The 18,661-nt window shown below is 42.9% G+C and overlaps 1 protein-coding gene across 5 annotated transcripts in view; it reads right to left on the bottom strand.

Annotated features, from left to right (window-relative positions):
* Positions 1 to 3,560: 3,560 nt before the first annotated feature.
* The window catches only part of LOC139571019 (equilibrative nucleoside transporter 1-like), a 58,490-nt gene continuing 43,389 nt past the window's right edge, over positions 3,561 to 18,661 (bottom strand). For all 5 annotated transcript variants that reach the window (XM_071393481.1, XM_071393483.1, XM_071393482.1 and 2 more), the window contains 12 exons: positions 18,529 to 18,609; positions 18,332 to 18,413; positions 17,742 to 17,923; positions 13,058 to 13,197; positions 12,372 to 12,506; positions 12,182 to 12,279; positions 11,212 to 11,296; positions 10,861 to 10,946; positions 10,637 to 10,745; positions 10,294 to 10,379; positions 4,921 to 5,120; positions 3,561 to 4,632 (listed from right to left, as the gene is read on the bottom strand). In XM_071393481.1, coding sequence (XP_071249582.1) covers positions 4,521 to 4,632; positions 4,921 to 5,120; positions 10,294 to 10,379; positions 10,637 to 10,745; positions 10,861 to 10,946; positions 11,212 to 11,296; positions 12,182 to 12,279; positions 12,372 to 12,506; positions 13,058 to 13,197; positions 17,742 to 17,923; positions 18,332 to 18,413; positions 18,529 to 18,557 — 1,344 coding nt within the window. In that variant the 5' untranslated portion in view covers positions 18,558 to 18,609 and the 3' untranslated portion in view covers positions 3,561 to 4,520. The remainder of the gene's footprint in view (positions 4,633 to 4,920; positions 5,121 to 10,293; positions 10,380 to 10,636; positions 10,746 to 10,860; positions 10,947 to 11,211; positions 11,297 to 12,181; positions 12,280 to 12,371; positions 12,507 to 13,057; positions 13,198 to 17,741; positions 17,924 to 18,331; positions 18,414 to 18,528; positions 18,610 to 18,661) is intronic.

Genomic DNA, 18,661 nt, shown 5'->3' with positions numbered 1-18,661 from the left:
CAATGGACTATATTCGACATTGTTAAAACTTCAATCCCTTTCCATGTCAGTGTGGGTATGCAATACCTATTGGGGCCAAGAGAGGCAGACCAAGTCGTACGTAAAAACAAAATTACGGGACTGCTTCATGTCAACTATCTGGTTGACTTTCACTCCATTCTAGATGAGATCGACCACATTATGCTTTTGAAATGGTGCTGTTTGGATACACACACACCTGTTAATATAATGCATATGGGATAAAAGGCTTCTTAAAGCATAAGAACTTAATTTACCACGTGAAACTTTAAATATAAACACTGACAGGCACATTACATTTTTTTATTCATAAAAACAACCTGACATACGATCCAGGCAAATTCAACTTGTACCAAAACGGTTTGAATAGAACTACACAAAACTAGGGCTTACCCCAATTAGTCGACTGGTCAACTGTTTGGTCGACCGAGATTGTTACTGTTCAACTAAAACAAATATATTTGCGCCCATCTCTGTGAACTAATCCATTGCGGAGGCCTACACAAAAGACAATTGATGCTTGATCTGTAATGTGGTCGGAGGGTTTGACGCAATTGCGAAGCCTCCAAGAGGCATGCAGAGGCCAAGTCAAGCTCCGTACCACACCGCCATGTGCCTCCCAAATGTGCAAAGCGGAGGGCTCTGTATAGGTCCGCATTGACATGATTGGTTGACCGTATGTGGGGGCGGTACATCCTGTAGAAAACAAACTCAGCCCCTTAACAGCTCTACTGCTCCGCAAAGTATGAATGCCCGGACTTCTTCTCAGGCGGCATCAACTTAAATTTTGAATGGCCAATGCAGACATTGCATTGACCATGTGCCCAGATGCACAATGCACTTTTCTACTGAATGCGCCCTCTCCCGCCAATATGTGCACATTCATTGTTTCACACCTTCATAGTGTGAATTGTTTTCATTTGATTGTTAAGAGTATATAAATTACCCATTACATATTACCAGTAGTACATTTACCATTAATTCCTAATCTACAATGTTTGTTATTTTGGTTATTGTCATTTCTGTTAATGCATTCAATGTTATTATTTCAGTCTTTCCGTTATTGTCTGTGGACTAATTGTTTGCAGAGTGCACAACCTATGCTACACTTGTGAGAAACCAGTTTATTTTATTTCATTTACGAGTTTCGTCAATTTAGCCATGTCTTTTGTTTGGGGCGCTCCTGCCAGTGTTAAGGACGTGCAAGCATAGTAGGCCTATAGGCTAACTGGCCTGCGTGCAAATGTGCCCATTTGGGGATTTGATAGTATTTCTGATTGGCTTAACACACCACCACTACTGACATGTGGAGCTTCTCAAAGTAATGTTTTCTTCACCTCAAAACAGCACGTTAATGCTGTCTGTTTTAACAGCCATTAAGAACTACAATAGTTCCTGAATGTATTTTAAATGTTTTTCCTGCCCTCTCCTTTCGTTAACCACTCAGCATGAAAGGTTAAAATGCCATGCTCCGATCCAGTGGAAACACAAGTAATCAGGTAGGCCCATTTTATCAGTGCTTGACTGATTTAGGTTCCGGTAATCATTTTGTGTGCTGGTACTGTTTATATTCTATAATTGGAAAAGGAGCTCAAGCAGTAAAACATTTGAGGCGCCTGTATTCAGCTCCGGTGGGCGCCCGCCAAAATCAAGCACTGCTTCTTATCCCTTGCGCAAATAGCCAGCTATGTCCCAATCTCACTGGCACCGGAAACTGAGAGCCCAAAATATTTTATACAATGTTGCAAGTTCGCTAGCGCAAGCTTCGGGCCTGACCCAAACTAATAGTTGATACGTTTCATGATTTTGATATATGAAGACGTTACTATAAATAAAATTATTCAAGAAAATATGCATATGAAAACCATAACTGGCACGCAGATCGGTAGAAATAGTAAGATAAATTGGCATTACACATGATAAAAGTTGCTTAAAGGATAGAAAAAACAGTGGTGTAAAGTAATACAGTAAAAATACTTTAAAGTACTAAAGTATTTTTTGGGCTATCTGTACTTTACTACCTTTCTAAAGAAAAATGTACTTTTTGCTCCATACATTTTCCCTGACATCCAAAAAGTACTCGTTACATTTCTAATGCATAGCAGGACAGGAAAATGGCCCAATTCACGCATTTACCAAGAGAGCATCCCTAGTCATGCGACTAATTTGGCGGACTCACTAAACACAGATGCTTCGTTTGTGAATTGTTTTGTGTGCCCCTGGCTATCTGCAAATACATAAAAAAAAAAATGGTACCATCTGGTTTCCGTAATATAAAGAATTCTAAAAGATTTACTTTTAATATGTGAATATATTTAAACACCAAATAATTTTACTAAAATAGTATTTTACAGGGTGACTTTTATTTGAGTTAAAGTAAAGAGCCTTTAATAGAAAATTACTCAAGTATGAAAATTGTGTACTTTTTCCACCACTGAAGAAAAAAATAAAACGCAACATGTAAAAAGTGTGTTGGTCTTGAGCTGAAATAAAAAAAGATGCAAGAAATGTTCCATATGCACAAAAAGCTTATTTCTCTCCAATTTTCAGCACACTTGTTTACATCCGTTAGTGACCATTTCTCCTTTGCCAAGATAAATCATTCAGCTGACAGGTGTGGCATATCAAGAAGCTGACTATACAGAATAATCATTACACAGGTGCACATTGTGTTGGGGACAAAAGGCCACTAAAGTGTGCAGTTGTCACACAACACCATGCCACAGATGGCTCAAGTTGAGGGAGAATGCAATTGGCATGCTGACTGCAGGAATGTCCACCAGAGCTGTGGCCTGAGAGTTGAATGTTAATTTCTCGACAGAGGCGGCTTAGAGAATTTGGCAGTACATCCAACCTGCCTCTCAACCGCAGGCCCAGGACCACCACATCAGTTTTCTTCACCTGCGGGATTGTCTGACCAGCTACCCGGACAGCTGATGAAACTGTGGGTTTGCACAACTGAAGAATTTCTGCACAAACTGTAGAAACCATCTCAGGGAAGCTCATGTGTGTGCTCGTCGTCCTCACCAGGGTCTTGACTTGACTGCAGTTCGGCGTCATAACTGACTTCAGTGGGTAAATGCTCACCTTGGATGGCCACTGGCACACTGGAGAAGTGTGCTCTTCACAGATGAATCCCAGTTAACTGTACAGGGCAACTGGCAGTATGGCGTCGTGTAGGCAAGCGGTTTGCTGATGTCAATGTTGTGAACAGAGTGCCCCATGGTGGCGGTGGGGTTATGGTATGGGCAGGCATAAGCTATGGACAATGAAAACAATTGCATTTTATCTATGGCAATTTAAATGCAGAGAGATACCGCAACGAGATCCTGAGGCCCATTGTCGTGACATTCATCCGCCACCATCACCTCATGTTTTAGCATGATCATGCACAGCCCCGTGTTGCAAGGATCTGTACACAATTCCTGGACGCTGAAAATTTCCCAGTTCTTCCATTGCCAGCATGTTCCACTTCCCGCCAATATCCAGCAACTTCACACAGCCATTGAAGAGTGGGACAACATTTCACAGACCACAAGAAATTAGTTGAAGTATTTTATGCAAATAATAATAAAAAGTAGGCCTGTAAATAAGACAAATAAAACCCAACATTTTACCACTGATCAACTCGATACGATGGCGCTATCTGCATATCTGTATTCCCAGTCATGTGAAATTCATAGATTAGGGTGTGGCATGAATCGTTTTTTAAATTGACTGATTTCCTTATATGACCTGACTCAGTAAAATCTTCGTTGATATTTTTGTTCATTGTAGTTCTGATACAAAATGTTTTGATAAACCCGAAGAATGGCACAAACTGACAGCGCAAATGAACGGGTGAGTTTACAAAAACTCTCCTCCCCTCACGTTCACTAGCACATCGCATGTAATTAGTAGCTGCATATTTGTTGTAGCTGTGCTTAAAATACCTTTACATGTCAGGGCAAAGCGCTACCATAATGAGCATTTACACACGGACGTAGGCTGGTAAAACAACTTAATTGAAATTTAAAACCTATTCTAAACTAGAGGGCCAATACAACTCAATGATAACATATACTAAGACATTAAAAGCTGCAGTTTCACAATCATTTCGCAATCCATATAAATACGTGTCCTGCACCATTTACGGCTCATAGCGGCATTTTGGCCTAAGAGCTGAAATACTCCCTTGAGCTGAGAGCGCTTCTCCGGTCTTCCACCATGTTCCCTGCAGGATGAGACATGTTGGCAACTAGAGCACGAGATGAGAACAGTTACATAGCCAGCTGAACTAGATTAATTTTGCATTCTTTCAAAATGGAGAGTATTATAATTCAGTGGGAAGAGTGGAAGCACAAACACTCAAGCTCTGAGGCTGGCTGCATCCGAGTGTTGTAGTGTTGCTGCCGTGTGACAGTCAACACAGCAAAGTTCACCTCCTCCTCCACCCCTCGTCCTGCACGGCGGGTAGAGAAGCAGACAGTGTTCTGTGGGGTGGTGTTGTGGGGACTCCAGGTCTAGATAATGATTCTGAAAACAAAGGACAGGGCAGCTCCAAGAGCCAAACCCAGAGACAGGAAGAACGCCATGATGGTCCCGGCCGTCTCCGCTTCGCGTTGTGCCACTTTCCTGTATGGAAATAGGAGGGACAAAACACATGACCAGGAGAAGAAAACAGGACTGTATACAAATGATGAACCAGTGCAATGTCTTTCTCGCCATGAGAAGACTGTGGAAGTACAGTGTTTCTCAACCTGTGTTACAGGAACCGGCAAGCTATGTTTCCCTTCTATGGAGTACCGCTTGTGAACTGACTATAATTAGTCAGCTTTCCAGCTGAGGAACCAGTCAGCAGTGCCGGTCCCTGGTACAGAGGGTTGAGAACTCTGCTGTAGTTGTCACTGGTGATGGTCTTACTTTGGTCCAAAGCACATGCAGAGGCTGGCCAGGTATCCATTGCTGAAGGAGAAGAGGATAATGAAGACGATGTACCAGGCGTCGTGGGTGAACAGCACGGGCAGGTTGTTCCTGGGCTGGACGTTACACAGCATAAAGAGAGGCACAAAGACCACACGGAGACCCACCATGACGGGCAGGATGACGCTGTCCTTACCGGGCTGACAGGACAAAAGAGGACATCTCAGTACGCATCAACACATCGTACAGATCCACTCCACTCTTATACTGTATACTCTGTTTAAAACAGATCACTTATGAATGTGAACCCTGATCGCAATCACCTCTCTTCATATTTTATTTTGTCAACAAGAAAGTTGCTGGTCAGGTGTGCTGAAATGTCAGGTTGCTGAGGGTTATACCCACTTCCTGTGTATCTTCAGTAATGTATGAGTGGGAGACAGTAGTGCAAGGTTATGTAGCCTGAGACAGAGCCACACCCTGGATAAGACGGGGTTTGAAACCCACACACATTCAAATGAAAAGCTTAGACAAGGAGCCTGTGAACTCCAAATGAAACCTTTAGTTACAGAATTCAGAGCTGGCAGGAGAAATAAACAACTCAACTCACACTCAACTTCAGCACGAAGCGAGGCTAATAAAACACAGCGCTGTAAAAAGGGATAGGGAAACATTTTCAGTGAAATAATTTAACTATTCCACCCGTGGCCAAGCTTAATTGCATTGCATTTGATTATTTCAATTGGATTGGATAGCAGTAGGGCCTGTAGAATAGAACACCACAGAGCATTGAGTGGTGTGAGGCTGACTAGGGTTCAGGGCAGGTTTTCAGATGGGCTGGAGATTAGATTAATGAGGTACTCACAGCTGGCTAAGGGATGTTCTAGGGTCAGCAATGTGTTATCAAGGCTGTATCTCAATCTAATGGTTTAGATTGTCTGGCAAAAATATGTTGAATCACGTTATAAGGGTAGCCAAATTGTAGTCAAAGCAATTTCCTTTCATGTAAATTAGTCAGAATCACAGGAGGTTGGTGGCACCTTAATTGGGGAGGACGAGACTGTTCTAAAGTAATCATAGGGGTCATGATGTAGAAGGGAGGGAGCGGAGGTAGAATTAAATAGAAACAGAACACCATCTAGATCTCTATGGGGAAACCTCTCAGCCAGTGAATTACAGACTCCAGAGCTGGGAGTTGTTACAGCCCCAGTCATGAGATCTAGTTAAAAACAGGAAGCTACTCCAAATCAACAGGGGGTCTTTCATTTCACCACTCCTCAACCACCCACCAAAACCGACTTCCTTCAGCAGTCACACAACCTCTTCATCCTAAAAACACAAGGGCTTTTTTCCAATACAAACCACTGGCCTACACATCAAGTGTTCTGTTCCAAACCAGATTTTTCACAGAATTCTGAATGATTGATAATACATTTAATTTGTAAAACGCTTCTCACACACAAGGCGCAAACATAAAATAATCCAGAACAGACAACAAACAAAGAGATATATAACAGGTGACATCAGATCCGGAGGACATGAGAACAGAATTAGCAGAATTAGCAACTGCACGGTCTTGAGCTGTGCCATAAAAGGAGGACAGCCCTACTAGTGTCTGGAAGTGCATTCCACAGCCGCGGAACAGCGCAACGGATAGCCCTGTCACCCATAGTTTTTAGTTTGCTACGAGGCTGCTGAAGTTAGATGGAGGAGCAAAGGGTGCGTGTGGGGAAAAAGGGTAGAAGGAGGTCAGACAGATACTTGGTTCCAGAGTTGTGGATACCTTGGTAGGAGTGTAGTCAGTGCGTGAGCATATGGAGAGCCAGTGGAGTTTGGACAGCACCAGAGTGATGTGCTCTTGGGGGGAGGTGTGGGTGAGGACACGTGCACCACAGTTCTGGAAATATTGTATCCTGTTTAAGCACTTGGCAGATGCGCCAACAAACAGGGCGTTACAATAGTCCAGACGGGATTAAATAAAGGCGTGGATGAGTCGCTCAGCTGCAGGATGTGATCCCATAGGTCGTAACCTGGCAATGTTCCGTAGATGGAAGAATTAGACTGGTCAAACTCTTGATATCAGCCTCAAACGAGAGCCGACTGTCAAATATCACACCCAGGTTGTGAACCTCACTGGAGGGGAGGACCTTGACACCATGCCAAAGCAGTAGCTACTCTTCCTGGGGTCCAGCTAAATTAAGGCAGATTATACCATTTTAAAACATTACATTCCCAGATTTCACAACACACTGTGTGCCCTCAGGCCCCTACTCCACCACATATCTACATGACTAAATCCACGTGTATGTATAGTGCGCTTGTGTGTGTCTGTGCCAATGTTTGTGTTGCTTCACAGTCCCCACTGTTCCATAAGGTGTTTTTTTAAATCTAATTTTACTGCTAGCATTAGTTACTTGATGTGGAAAAGAGTTCCATGTAGTCATGGCTCTATGTAGTACTGTGTGCCTCCCATAGTCTGTTCTGGACTTGGGGACTGTGAAGGGACCTCGTGGCATGTCTTGTGGCATGCCACGAGGTGTGGCATGAGTGTCCGAGCTGTGTGCCAGTAGTTTAGACAGACAGCTCGGTGCATTCAACATGTCAATACCTCTCATAAATAAAAGTAGTGATGAAGTCAATCTGTCCTCTACTTTCAGTCAGGAGAGATTGACATGCGTATTATTAATATTAGCTCTCTGTGTACATCCAAGGGCCAGCCGTGCTGCCCTTTGCCAATTGCAATTTTCCCGAGTCCTTTTTTGTGGCAGCTGACCACAAGACTGAACGGTAGTCAAGGTGCGACAAAACTAGGGCCTGTAGGACCTTCCTTGTTGATAAGAAGGCAGAGCATCGCTTTATTATAGACAGATTTCCTCAAAAGGTTCTACAGCTGCAACATCGAGAGCATCCTGACTGGTTGCATCACTGCCTGGTACGGCAATTGCTCGGCCTCTGACCGCAAGGCACTACAGAGGGTAGTGTGTATGGCCCAGTACATCACTGGGGCTAAGCTGCCTGCATCCAGGACCTCTGCACCAGGCGGTGTCAGAGGAAGGCCCTAAAAACCCCAACCCCTCTTTTTACGCTGCTGCTACTCTCTGTTTATCATATATGCATAGTCACTTTAACTATACATTCATGTACATACTACCTCAATTGGGCCGACCAACCAGTGCTCCCGCACATTGGCTAACCGTGCTATCTGCATTGTGTCCCACCCACCAACCAACTCTTTTACGCTACTGCTACTCTCAGTTCATCATATATGCATAGTCACTTTAACCATATCTACATACTACCTCAATCAGCCTGACTAACCGATGTCTGTATGTAGCCGTGCTACTTTTATAGCCTCGCTACTGTATATAGCCTGTCTTTTTACTGTTGTTTTATTTCTTTACCTACCTATTGTTCACCTAATACCTTTTTCACACTATTGGTTTGAGCCTGTAAGTAAGCTGTAAGGTGAAATGCTGTTGTATTCAGCGCACGTGACAAATACACTTTGATTTATCTCCATCTTAGCTACTACTGCATCAGTATGTTTTGACCATGACAGTTTACAATCTAGGTTTACTCCAAGCAGTTTAGTTAACTTTAACTCAACTTGCTCAATTTCCATATTATTTATTACAATATTTAGTTGAGGTTTAGGGTTTAGTGAGTGTTTAGTTCCAAATACAATGCTTTTAGTTTTAGAAATATTTAGGGCTAACTTATTCCTTGCCACCCACTCTGAAACTAACTGTAGCTCTTTGTTGAGTGTTGCAGTCATTTCAGTCTCTGTAGTAGCTGACGTGTATAGTGTTGAGTCATCCGCATACATAGAAACTCTGGCTTTACTCAAAGTCAGTGGCATGTCATTTGTAAAAATTGAAAAAATCAAGGGGCCTAAACAGCTACCCTGGGGAATTCCTGATTCTAACTGGAATATATTTGATAGGCTTCCATTAAAGAACACCCTCTGTGTTCTGTTAGACAAATAACACATACGTTTTTCCAGCAGTAGACTATGATCGATAATGTCAAAAGCTGCACTGGTCTAACAAGACAGCCCCCACAATCATTTTATCATCAATTTCTCTCAGCCAATCATCAGTCATTTGTGTATGTGCTGTGCTTGTTGAGTGTCCTTCCCTATAAGCATGCTGAAATTCTGTTTGTTTACTGTAAAATAGCATTGCATCTGGTCAAACACAATTTTTTACAGGAGTTTACTAAGGGTTGGTAACAGGCTGATTACTGGCTCAAATAGCCAAAGGGGGCTTTACTATTCTTGGGTAGCGGAATGACTTTCACTTCCCTCCAGACCTGAGGGCACACACTCTCTAGTAGGCTTAAATTGAAGATGTGGCAAATAGGAGTGGCAATATCGACTGCTATTATCCTCAGTAATTTTCCATCCAGATTGTCAGACCCTGGTGGCTTGTCATTGTTGATAGACAACAATAATTTTTTCACCTCTTCCACACTGACTTTACACTGACTTTGTAGTGGCATTGGCAATGTCAGTGCTTGTGGAGACAGAGCTTTTTATTTCGTCAGCATATAAAAGCGAAAGCCCTGTCTGTTTCCTCAAGATGTTTCCCAGTGGCAGCATGCAGATATAAAACATTAGTAGCCCGAGGACAGAGCCTTGAGGGACCCTCTGTCAGACCACAACTGTCTGACCTACTAGGATGGCTACAAACTGGTAGCGATCAGTGAGATTGTACTGGACTGGTTGGGGTCCTGTGTCTGACAGGCCCCAAGAGCTTCTCCATGCGGTCCAGCAGGATGGCGTGGCTGACCCTGTTGAATACTACACAGAGGTCCAGCAGTGTGAGAATGCTGGCAGCCCCAGAGTCAGTATTCATTAGGAGTTTATTGATGACCCTTACCAGGGCAGTCTCGGTGCTGTGTCTAGCGCTGTAAATCCGACTGGACGGGTGTCTCAGCATGATTTCACTCATACTCCCCAACAAGGTTTCCAACTATAATTCCATTCTATTCACTTTGATGGGGTGTGGAGGAGGGGTTTACAACCCCTATAACGTCATGTAATCACCAGGCAGTAATCTGGATCAGATTTGGATTAACATTTTTGAGAAGTTAAGGTATTTTTAAACAAAAGTGTTATGTCATTGTATGTTATACTGTTGTCATGGGAATCATTAGCCTATCCTTCTCTCCCTTTTAGATTGATGAGACGCCAAGACATTCTGATCTATGGTCCAGTGAAACGTCAAAGAAGTTGGCCAAGGGGAACAATTGGTCAGGCCAAGTGGAACCATTTTAAGGGAGCACAGATGTTAAGTAGGAATCCACACCAACAAGTCTTTGTCTGTTTGAGACCGTGTCAGTGGAACTAGTGCTCAGGGCCTCAAGACTCACCCACATACACACGGCCGTCAGACTCCTTCCTGCCCAGTCCATCACGTTGAAGATCAGGAAACACGACACAGGGATGAAGTATGTATCTGTGGTGACAAGAGGGACAATAAACCGCATGGTGAATAACAAGTCCACAGACTTAAAATCAATACTGGAACCTATTTCAGCATAATCGCAAGGGCAGATGTTCGGCATTGTCCTTGCTAGTTTTTTTATATAGATGATGAATGCTATGAGCCTGTATGCTGGTCGCTCTCTTCACACGCCATTTATACAGCAAAACACAGGTGAATAAAGACTTGTGTAATCATTTACAACATAAACGTTCCCTCAGCACACTCACCCCAGGCACCTCCATCGGCCATGGTGGATCTGACATCAACTGTGACTGCAGGAAAAGTTCCGATGGTGATGGTGAACACGAAGCACACAGAGAGGGCCATTACCCAGATCTACAAACACAGGACAAAATGAGTACAACATAAGTGGGTGGTTTTAGGCTCCACCACCAATTTCCTCACTTGGGAGGACCACTTAGTTGATATTGTCTTTGTGCAGGTCCCTTGCCTGTTTAAAGATGGCAAACACAGATATCGTGGGCTTGGCTTCCTCCTCTGTCAGACTGACCACTGGACTCTTCTCTGCTGGGCTGTCTGTCACACAACGCAAAAGTCTGTATGATTCCTCACATCCTCTTTTGTTGTTAGCTTTACACAAATTGAGATGCAAAAGAAGCTAATTTAAAGAAGAACTGAGAATGAAATCAAGGAACATGCATAAACAAGCAGATTATAGTGATACTATAATCCATTGAGCCCTGGGCTGAGTATACTACTACACACAAAAGGAGAAACACATTTTTCAATGGCTTCAGGTTATATAAGCAGCGTCTTATTACATTCCAGCTGCTGACTGTACCTTTTTTCAATAGGTTCATCTTGTTCTCCTCATCTCCGCCGGCTGGCTTGGATCCATTACTTTCCAGGTAGTACTGGAAAAACTCCTGCGAGGTAGGGAGAGACTTTAAGACAATTCAACACATTTGCCAGCCTACATTATCTATTTACCCTTATTATACCAGGTAAGTTGACTGATAACAGTTTCTTACAGCAACAACCTGAGGAAGAGTTACAGGGGGGAGGAGAGGGGATGAAATGAGCCAATTGGAAGCCAGGTGGCTATGATGGTTTGAGTGCCAGATTGGAAATTTAACCAGGACACCGAAGTTAACACCCCTACATATTATTATCAGGTTACTGAATCTGTCCATATAGCTGAGTAGGAGGACACATTATGGATATGGGGCTTTATAGTGCTACACCCTGCTAACAACTTCCCTCACATAACCTTGTTGAGCCAATGACGACTTCCCTGACAAAGTGAAGCAGTATTGAGGTCAGAGCCTCCCATTAGGAAAACCAGATCAGTAGGGGCCAATGTTCTGTGTAGATTCGAGCAGCTATTCGAAACTGGTGGGTCGCAACCCAAATGGTTTTGAATGGTTTTGAATGGGTCGCAAGTTTTTCTTTATTGAAAAATACTCCAGTCTGAACTTAAACGACTAAAACCAGGTATAAAGTGTGTAGAAATTATGATTTTTTAAATAATTTAACCTCAACTATATTTCTTGTGGTCTCAAACCAGTAAGCTTAACATTCTTCATCAAGAACATGGACAAAATTGAATGACTGAAAATGGAAGGTGAGACTGTTCCCTTGTCATATAATTGGTACATTTACTAGCATTAACCACAGTTGTCCAGATTGCAAAAAAATAAAAAATAAAGATGTGAATATTGGATTGAGACAGACAACTTGGTTCAATTTGGGTCCCGAGGCAAAACCAGTTGAGAGCCACTGGATTAGAATGTGTTAGTTGGAGGTTTTACCATACTAGGCAGAGCGAGGTAGGACAGGATGGCCAGGAAGACGACCACGCACGCAGTGATGAAGTAGCCAAAGGCACTGTCCTGCAGGGCTGAGCCACCTACACACAGAACACAGGGTCATGACCAGGAAGTGCTTACTATCCTCATCCTGGAATAGAAGTTATGGACCTGTTGCGAGTGTTAGACATACTGGCCAGGGCACAGATCATGGAGAAGGCAGCGAAGGTTCCAGCGAGACCCTGTCCACTCATGATAGGTGTGGTGTAGGAGGCCGGCATCATTGCAGCCAGGCCAAACAGACTACCTTGCAGCACTGCCCCAAACGCTGGGTAGAGAGAGAGAGAGAGGGGAGGAAATTAAGTAAAAGTAGAGAGAGAATGAGTGATTGTAGGTGTTGGATAGAGGGAGTAATACATCTGAAGGCAAGAGAGGGAAAACACTTTATTGGAAGAGATTCGAAGAAAAGGTCATGATATACTCAAAAGAGGAAGATCAAGAGAGGTAGGGTTGGCACATCACAGAGACATAAAGCAAAAACAAATGAGAACATCACAAGGGTTGTTTTACATAAAACATGATTTCATTCACCCCCTTCCTAGTATACACAGTCTTCACAGGGGGAGTGCGCATATCAACATCAAAGCGTTCCAATTGGGTCACCCAGTCCTCCCCTCTGGCAGAACCTAAACCGTTGGAGAAGCTGCTCCTCATCAGGCATCAGGATCAAACCAACAGGAGAGCAAAATGGGGGTGAGCGTATCCTGTTTTACATCCCATTTTAAACAAGCCAACTCCGTAGCAGATGGTGTGAGTGGTGATGAGTTGAAGTGTGTGAGCTTGGTGTGTTAGGTATGAGGTAGGTTGGGGTCCACTTACAATTGATGCAGATGATTTTGATGATGGTGAGAGAGAAGAAGGGGAGAGGACCCATGTCCACTTTGACCAGCACCGCCGTCAACAGAAACACCACCAGGATCACAGACAGGCAGCCGGCGATACGCCAATTCTGAGGAATCCTGGGGGAGAGGTGAGGGGAGGAGTGAGAAAGGAGGATAAAAACAGATGACATTCCTATGACTATTTAGACAGAAGTGGGGGTCACCGATGGACGACTAGGGCTGGGAATCCCCAGGGACCGCACAATACTTAGGTTCCAATACGATACGCATTGCGATTCTCACAATTCTATGTATTGCGATTCGATACTGATTTTATTGCTATTCAATGTTCCAAACATATTGCTCACCATATGTCTGCTGCAGCAGGTCAAGAGAGTCATGAGAAAATGAGTTTTGATCAGTCATGAAAATAAGTGCTGAAAACAAATTGGCTCCCTATTTAAAAAGATGGAGAACAAGCTATGAAGGAAAAATAGTGGAGTTTTGGTGCAGGCACAGCCAACTAGCGCAAAAATAATATTACGATATTGTCAAAACGATACATTATTCCGGGTTGAAATGAGAGGGAGGGGTGAGGATTACAGGTCTTTTTCTGGATCAAAATGGGGATTAGGTGGTGGGCATGGAGCGGCGTGGCCAATGTTGCAGACCAACATTGTGAGGCCCTTCTGTTGGCCGTAGTGACAAAATGATGCAGTTTAAAGCACATTTTCTGCACATCTTGCCATAGGGCTAGGGTTGGCGCCCCCTATTGGCAAACCCCCCACCTCCAAAAAATAAAAAATAAATATGAATCACAAAAAACAAGACGGCTAAAAAAGGACCGCTAGCATGAGCTGGTTGGAGCTGTGGCACAAAATCTGTGTGTGGTGCGTTTGTCCGACGCACCAGAAAGCCTCTCTGGCTGTGCTCCGTGTGATGGGTTGTAAATCATGAAGGCCCCAGCTGCAGAGCATGCAACTCTAATGTCCCAAGAACTGGATAATTATTCAATGATTTGCATTTTTGCCTAATCTTCCTCTCTTTTTAGACCTAGGCTTTTATACATTGCATGTAGGTTCTATACATTGCTAATAATAGGCCACGGAAATAGGCCTACTGTACACCGTTTCTTTCAGAAGCTTTGCTCAGCTGTAAGTTCTCTTTAGACTTTTCCCATCTTGATATTGTTTGCTCAATCTGTGATATTGTTTGACAATTTTTTTAATTCAAAATAAAGCTGATGGAGAATCGCCTATAGACTGACTTTCACAACTGCTCCCATTTGAAAACTGCAACTTTAGGACAATAAACACTATTAGAACAGCGAATTTGGGAAACACTCATAACTTCAACTTGTCTTCATGCTTCTGACAGAATATTTTAAATTGGTATGATTTGTCTTTTGAGTTGCAACAAGGAGGATGGATGCATGCATCATTTATTTTAGACTAAGCTTTGCTCAACTAAGTTTTTTTTTTAATGACTCGTTTGTTTTTTCTATATTGCTAATGTTTGTTCTACCTTGCTCATTATTGTCAAACTTCGCTATCGTCAAAGAATCCTCAATTTGCAGCAATTACAGCCTTGCAGACCTTTGGCATTCTAGTTGTCAATTTGTTGATAATCTTCAGAGATTTCACCCCATGCTTCCTGAAGCACCTCCCACAAATTGGATTGGCTTGATGGGCATTTCTTACGTACCATACGGTCAAGCTGCTCCCACAACTGCTCAATAGGGTTGAGACCCGGTGACTGTGCTGGCCACTCCACTAGACAGAATACCAGGTGACTGCTTCTTCCCTAAATAGTTCTTGCATAGTTTGGAGCTGTGTTTTGGGTCCTTGTCCTGTTGTCGGAGGAAATTAGCTCTAATTAAGCACCGTCCACAGGGTATGGCATGGCAAAATGGAGTGATAGCCTTCCATCTTCAAGATCCCTTTTACCCTGCACAAATCTCCCACTATACCACCACCAAAGCACCCCCGGACCATCACATTGCCTCCACCATGCTTGACAGATGGCTTCAAGCACTCCTCCAGCATCTTTTCATTTTTTCTGCATCTTACGAATATTGTTCTTTGTGATCTGAACACCTCAAACTTAGATTTGTCTGTCCATAACACTTTTTTCTAATCATCCTCTATCTAGTGTCTGTTCTTTTGCCCAGATTAATCTTTTCTTTTTATTGGCCAGTCTGAGATATGGCTTTTTCTTTGCAACTCTGCCTAGAAGGCCAGCATCCTGGAGTCACCTCTTCACTGTTGACGTTGAGACTGGTGTTTTGCAGGTACTATTTAATGAAGCTGCCAGTTGAGGACCTGTGAGGCGTCTGTTTCTCAAACTAGACACTAATGTACTTGTCCTCTTGCTTAGTTGTGTACCAGGGCCTCCCACTCTTTCTATTCTTGTTAGAGCCAGTTTGCTCTGTTCTGTGAAAGGAGTAGTACACAGCGTTGTACCAGATCTTCAGTTTCTTGGCCATTTCTCGCATGGAATAGCCTTCATTTCTCAGAACAAGAATAGACTGACGAGTTTCCGAAGAAAGTTATTTGTTTCTTGCCATTTTGAGCCTGTAATCGAACCCACAAATGCTGATGCTCCCAGATACTCAACTAGTCCAAAGAAGGCCAGTTTTCAACTGTGCTAACATAATTGCAAAAGGGTTTTCTAATGATCAATTAGCCTTTTAAAATGATAAACTTAGATGAAATAACACAACGTGACATTGGAACACAGGAGTGATGGTACAGACAGTACCAGCCAAAAGTTGAGACACCTAGTCATTCCAGGGTTTTTCTTTATTTTTACTATTGTCTACATTGTATAATAATAGTGAATACATCAAAACTATGAAATAACCCATATGGAATCATGTAGTAACCAAAAGTGTTAAACAAATCCAAATATATTTAAATTTGAGATTCTTCAAAGTAGCCTCCCTTTGCCTTGATGACAGCTTTGCACACTCTTGGTATTCTCTCAACCAGCTTCATTAATTATTCACCTGCAATGCATTTCAATTAACAGGTGTGCCTTGTTAAAAGTACATTTGTGGTATTTCTTTCCTTCTTAATGTGTTTGAGCAAATTAGTTGTGTTGTGACAAGGTAGGGGGGGTATACAGAAGATAGCCCTATTTGATAAAATACCAAGTCCATATTATGGCAAGAACAGCTCAAATAAGCAAAGAGAAACGTCCATTACTTTAAGACATGAAGGTCAGTCAATCCATAACATTTCAAGAACTTTGAAAGTTTCTTCAAGTGCAGTCGCAAAAACCATCAAGCAGTATGATTAAAATTGGCTCTCATGAGGACCACCACAGGGAGGGAAGAACCAGAGTTACCTCTGCTGCAGAGGATAAGTTAATTTGAGTTACCAGCCTCGGAAATTGCAGACCAAATAAATGCTTCAGAGTTCAAGTAACAGACACATCTCAACATCAACTTTTCAGAGGAGACTGCATGATTCAAGCCTTCATGATCGAATTGCTGCAAAGAAACCATTCCTAAAAGGACACCAATAATAAGAAGAGACTTGCTTGGGCCAAGAAACACAGGCAATGGACATTAAACGGATGGAAATCTGTGATTTCTGGTACCAACCGCCATGTCTTTGTGACACAGAGTAGGTGAATAGATAATCCCTGCATGTGTGGTTCCCACCGTGAAGCATGGAGGAGTGATGGTGCTTTGCTGGTGACACTGTCTGATTTATTTAGAATTCAAGGCATACTTAACCAGCATGGCTACCACAGCATTCTGCAGCAATACGCCAACCCATCTGGTTTACACTTAGTGGGACTATCATTTGTTTTTCCACAGGACAATGACCCAACACACCTCCATGCTGTGTAGGGGCTATTTGACCAAGAAGGAGAGTGATTGAGTGATGCATCAGATGACCTGGAATCCACAATCACCCGACCTCATCCCAATTGAGATGGTTTGAGATGAGTTGGATCGCAGAGTGAAGGAAAAGCAGCCAACAAGTGCTCAGAATGTGTGGGAACTCCTTCAAGACTGTTGGAAAAGCATTCCAGGTGAAGCTGGTTGAGAGAATGCCAAGTGTGCAAAGCTGTCATCAAAGCAAAGGGTGGCTAATTTAAAGAGCCTCAAATATATTTGTATTTGTTTAACACTTTTTTGGTTACTACATGATGCCATTCCATAGTTTATGTCATTACTATTATTCTACAATGTAGAAAATAGTAAAATAAAGAAAAACCCTTGAATGAGTAGGTGTGTCCAAACCTTTGACTGGTACTGTATATAGGTCCATTATATTTCCACATACTATATCTGGTTTTAGTGATTTTAAGATAACACTGAAAACCTTATACATCCCAAAAATGATACTGTTTGGACATAGGCGGCCAGGAAAAATACTTTGGCGGCCCACACAAGACTTTTCATGCAGAAAAAAACCTTGATTAGCAGAGATAAGTTAGGTTTACATGAGGCACCATTCATGGTTAGGGTGAGAACTATGGTTGTTTAGGGGACTGTGAGGAAAATGCATTGAGTGAGGATAAGGGGACATGTAAACAGGCAGGGATTGAGGATAAGAGTGGGGTATCAATTCAAGGTACTTTTAAGAGGAATGAGGTGTGGTTTGAAGTGAGTCCTGGGTTTCCTAGAGGTTACAGTAGGTTATAGTGACCATTAGTTCTAACTATACCTCTGGTGGATGAAGGAGTTGAGGCAGGTAAAGATGAGCAGGGGCACCATGGCACACAGGGTCATCACGTTGTTGAACTTGGACTCTAGGACGCTCCTTGTGTCTCCCTCCACCACAGTGGCGTTGGCTGTCAGAATGGCTGAGCCCTCAACAGCCGGGTCCTTCAGTCGGTTGGTGAAGTACTAAAGAGAAGCAACAAGGTAAAGGAGAGAGACTTGGGGGGGGGGGGGTCAGCTCATGACCAAAACTAATGAGAGTCAATGTTTTCATAATGCTAGCCTGCTGTCCAGGGCCAGTGCAGGGATTAAGGATATTGCCAAAAGTTTGAACTCCCCCTGCGATGAACCAGGGGTTTCTAGCCGTTTACAAAAGTGGCCTCAATAAACATGTCCCTCCTCGAGGCAGCTCCAGAAGCTCCCTTTGGTTAGAGTAGGTGTATTATTTAAGACCCGTTGTATTACCCTTTTAAAAGACATAGGAACTCAGTCTGTGTGCCTTAACAGCATATTGTTCTACTAGACTACAGCTCCAAGTCTGATTTCTCATGGTTATCATAACCAAGCAGTTGTAGGAGAATGAAGGACAGTTACCGTGGTTGCAGTCATGAAGAAATTCCATGGCAGGAGGGTTCCCAAGCCAAGGATGAAAAAAATTATCCACACTGCATTATACCTGACAAAAACAAATTTACACCAGTAATGTTAGTATATGTATACCAGTTGTATCCATAAAATACATATCCACATAGAACTTTTTGCTTCTGCCTGCAATCATTCAATGCACTCACTTGTCCCGTGGAGCGTTGATGGCCGTCATTGTCCTGAAGTACTGCAGGAACCAACTCTTTAGTCAAAATGTGGCACGGATTCTGAAAATGAGACATTTTCATAAATTAGCCAAGCATTTTTAGAGGCCCCTTC

This window comes from Salvelinus alpinus, chromosome 3, assembly GCF_045679555.1.
Source record: "Salvelinus alpinus chromosome 3, SLU_Salpinus.1, whole genome shotgun sequence".
Lineage (NCBI taxonomy): Eukaryota > Metazoa > Chordata > Actinopteri > Salmoniformes > Salmonidae > Salvelinus > Salvelinus alpinus.
The sequence above is the reverse complement of the archived record's forward strand: the minus strand, read 5'-3'. Positions and strand labels throughout refer to the sequence as shown.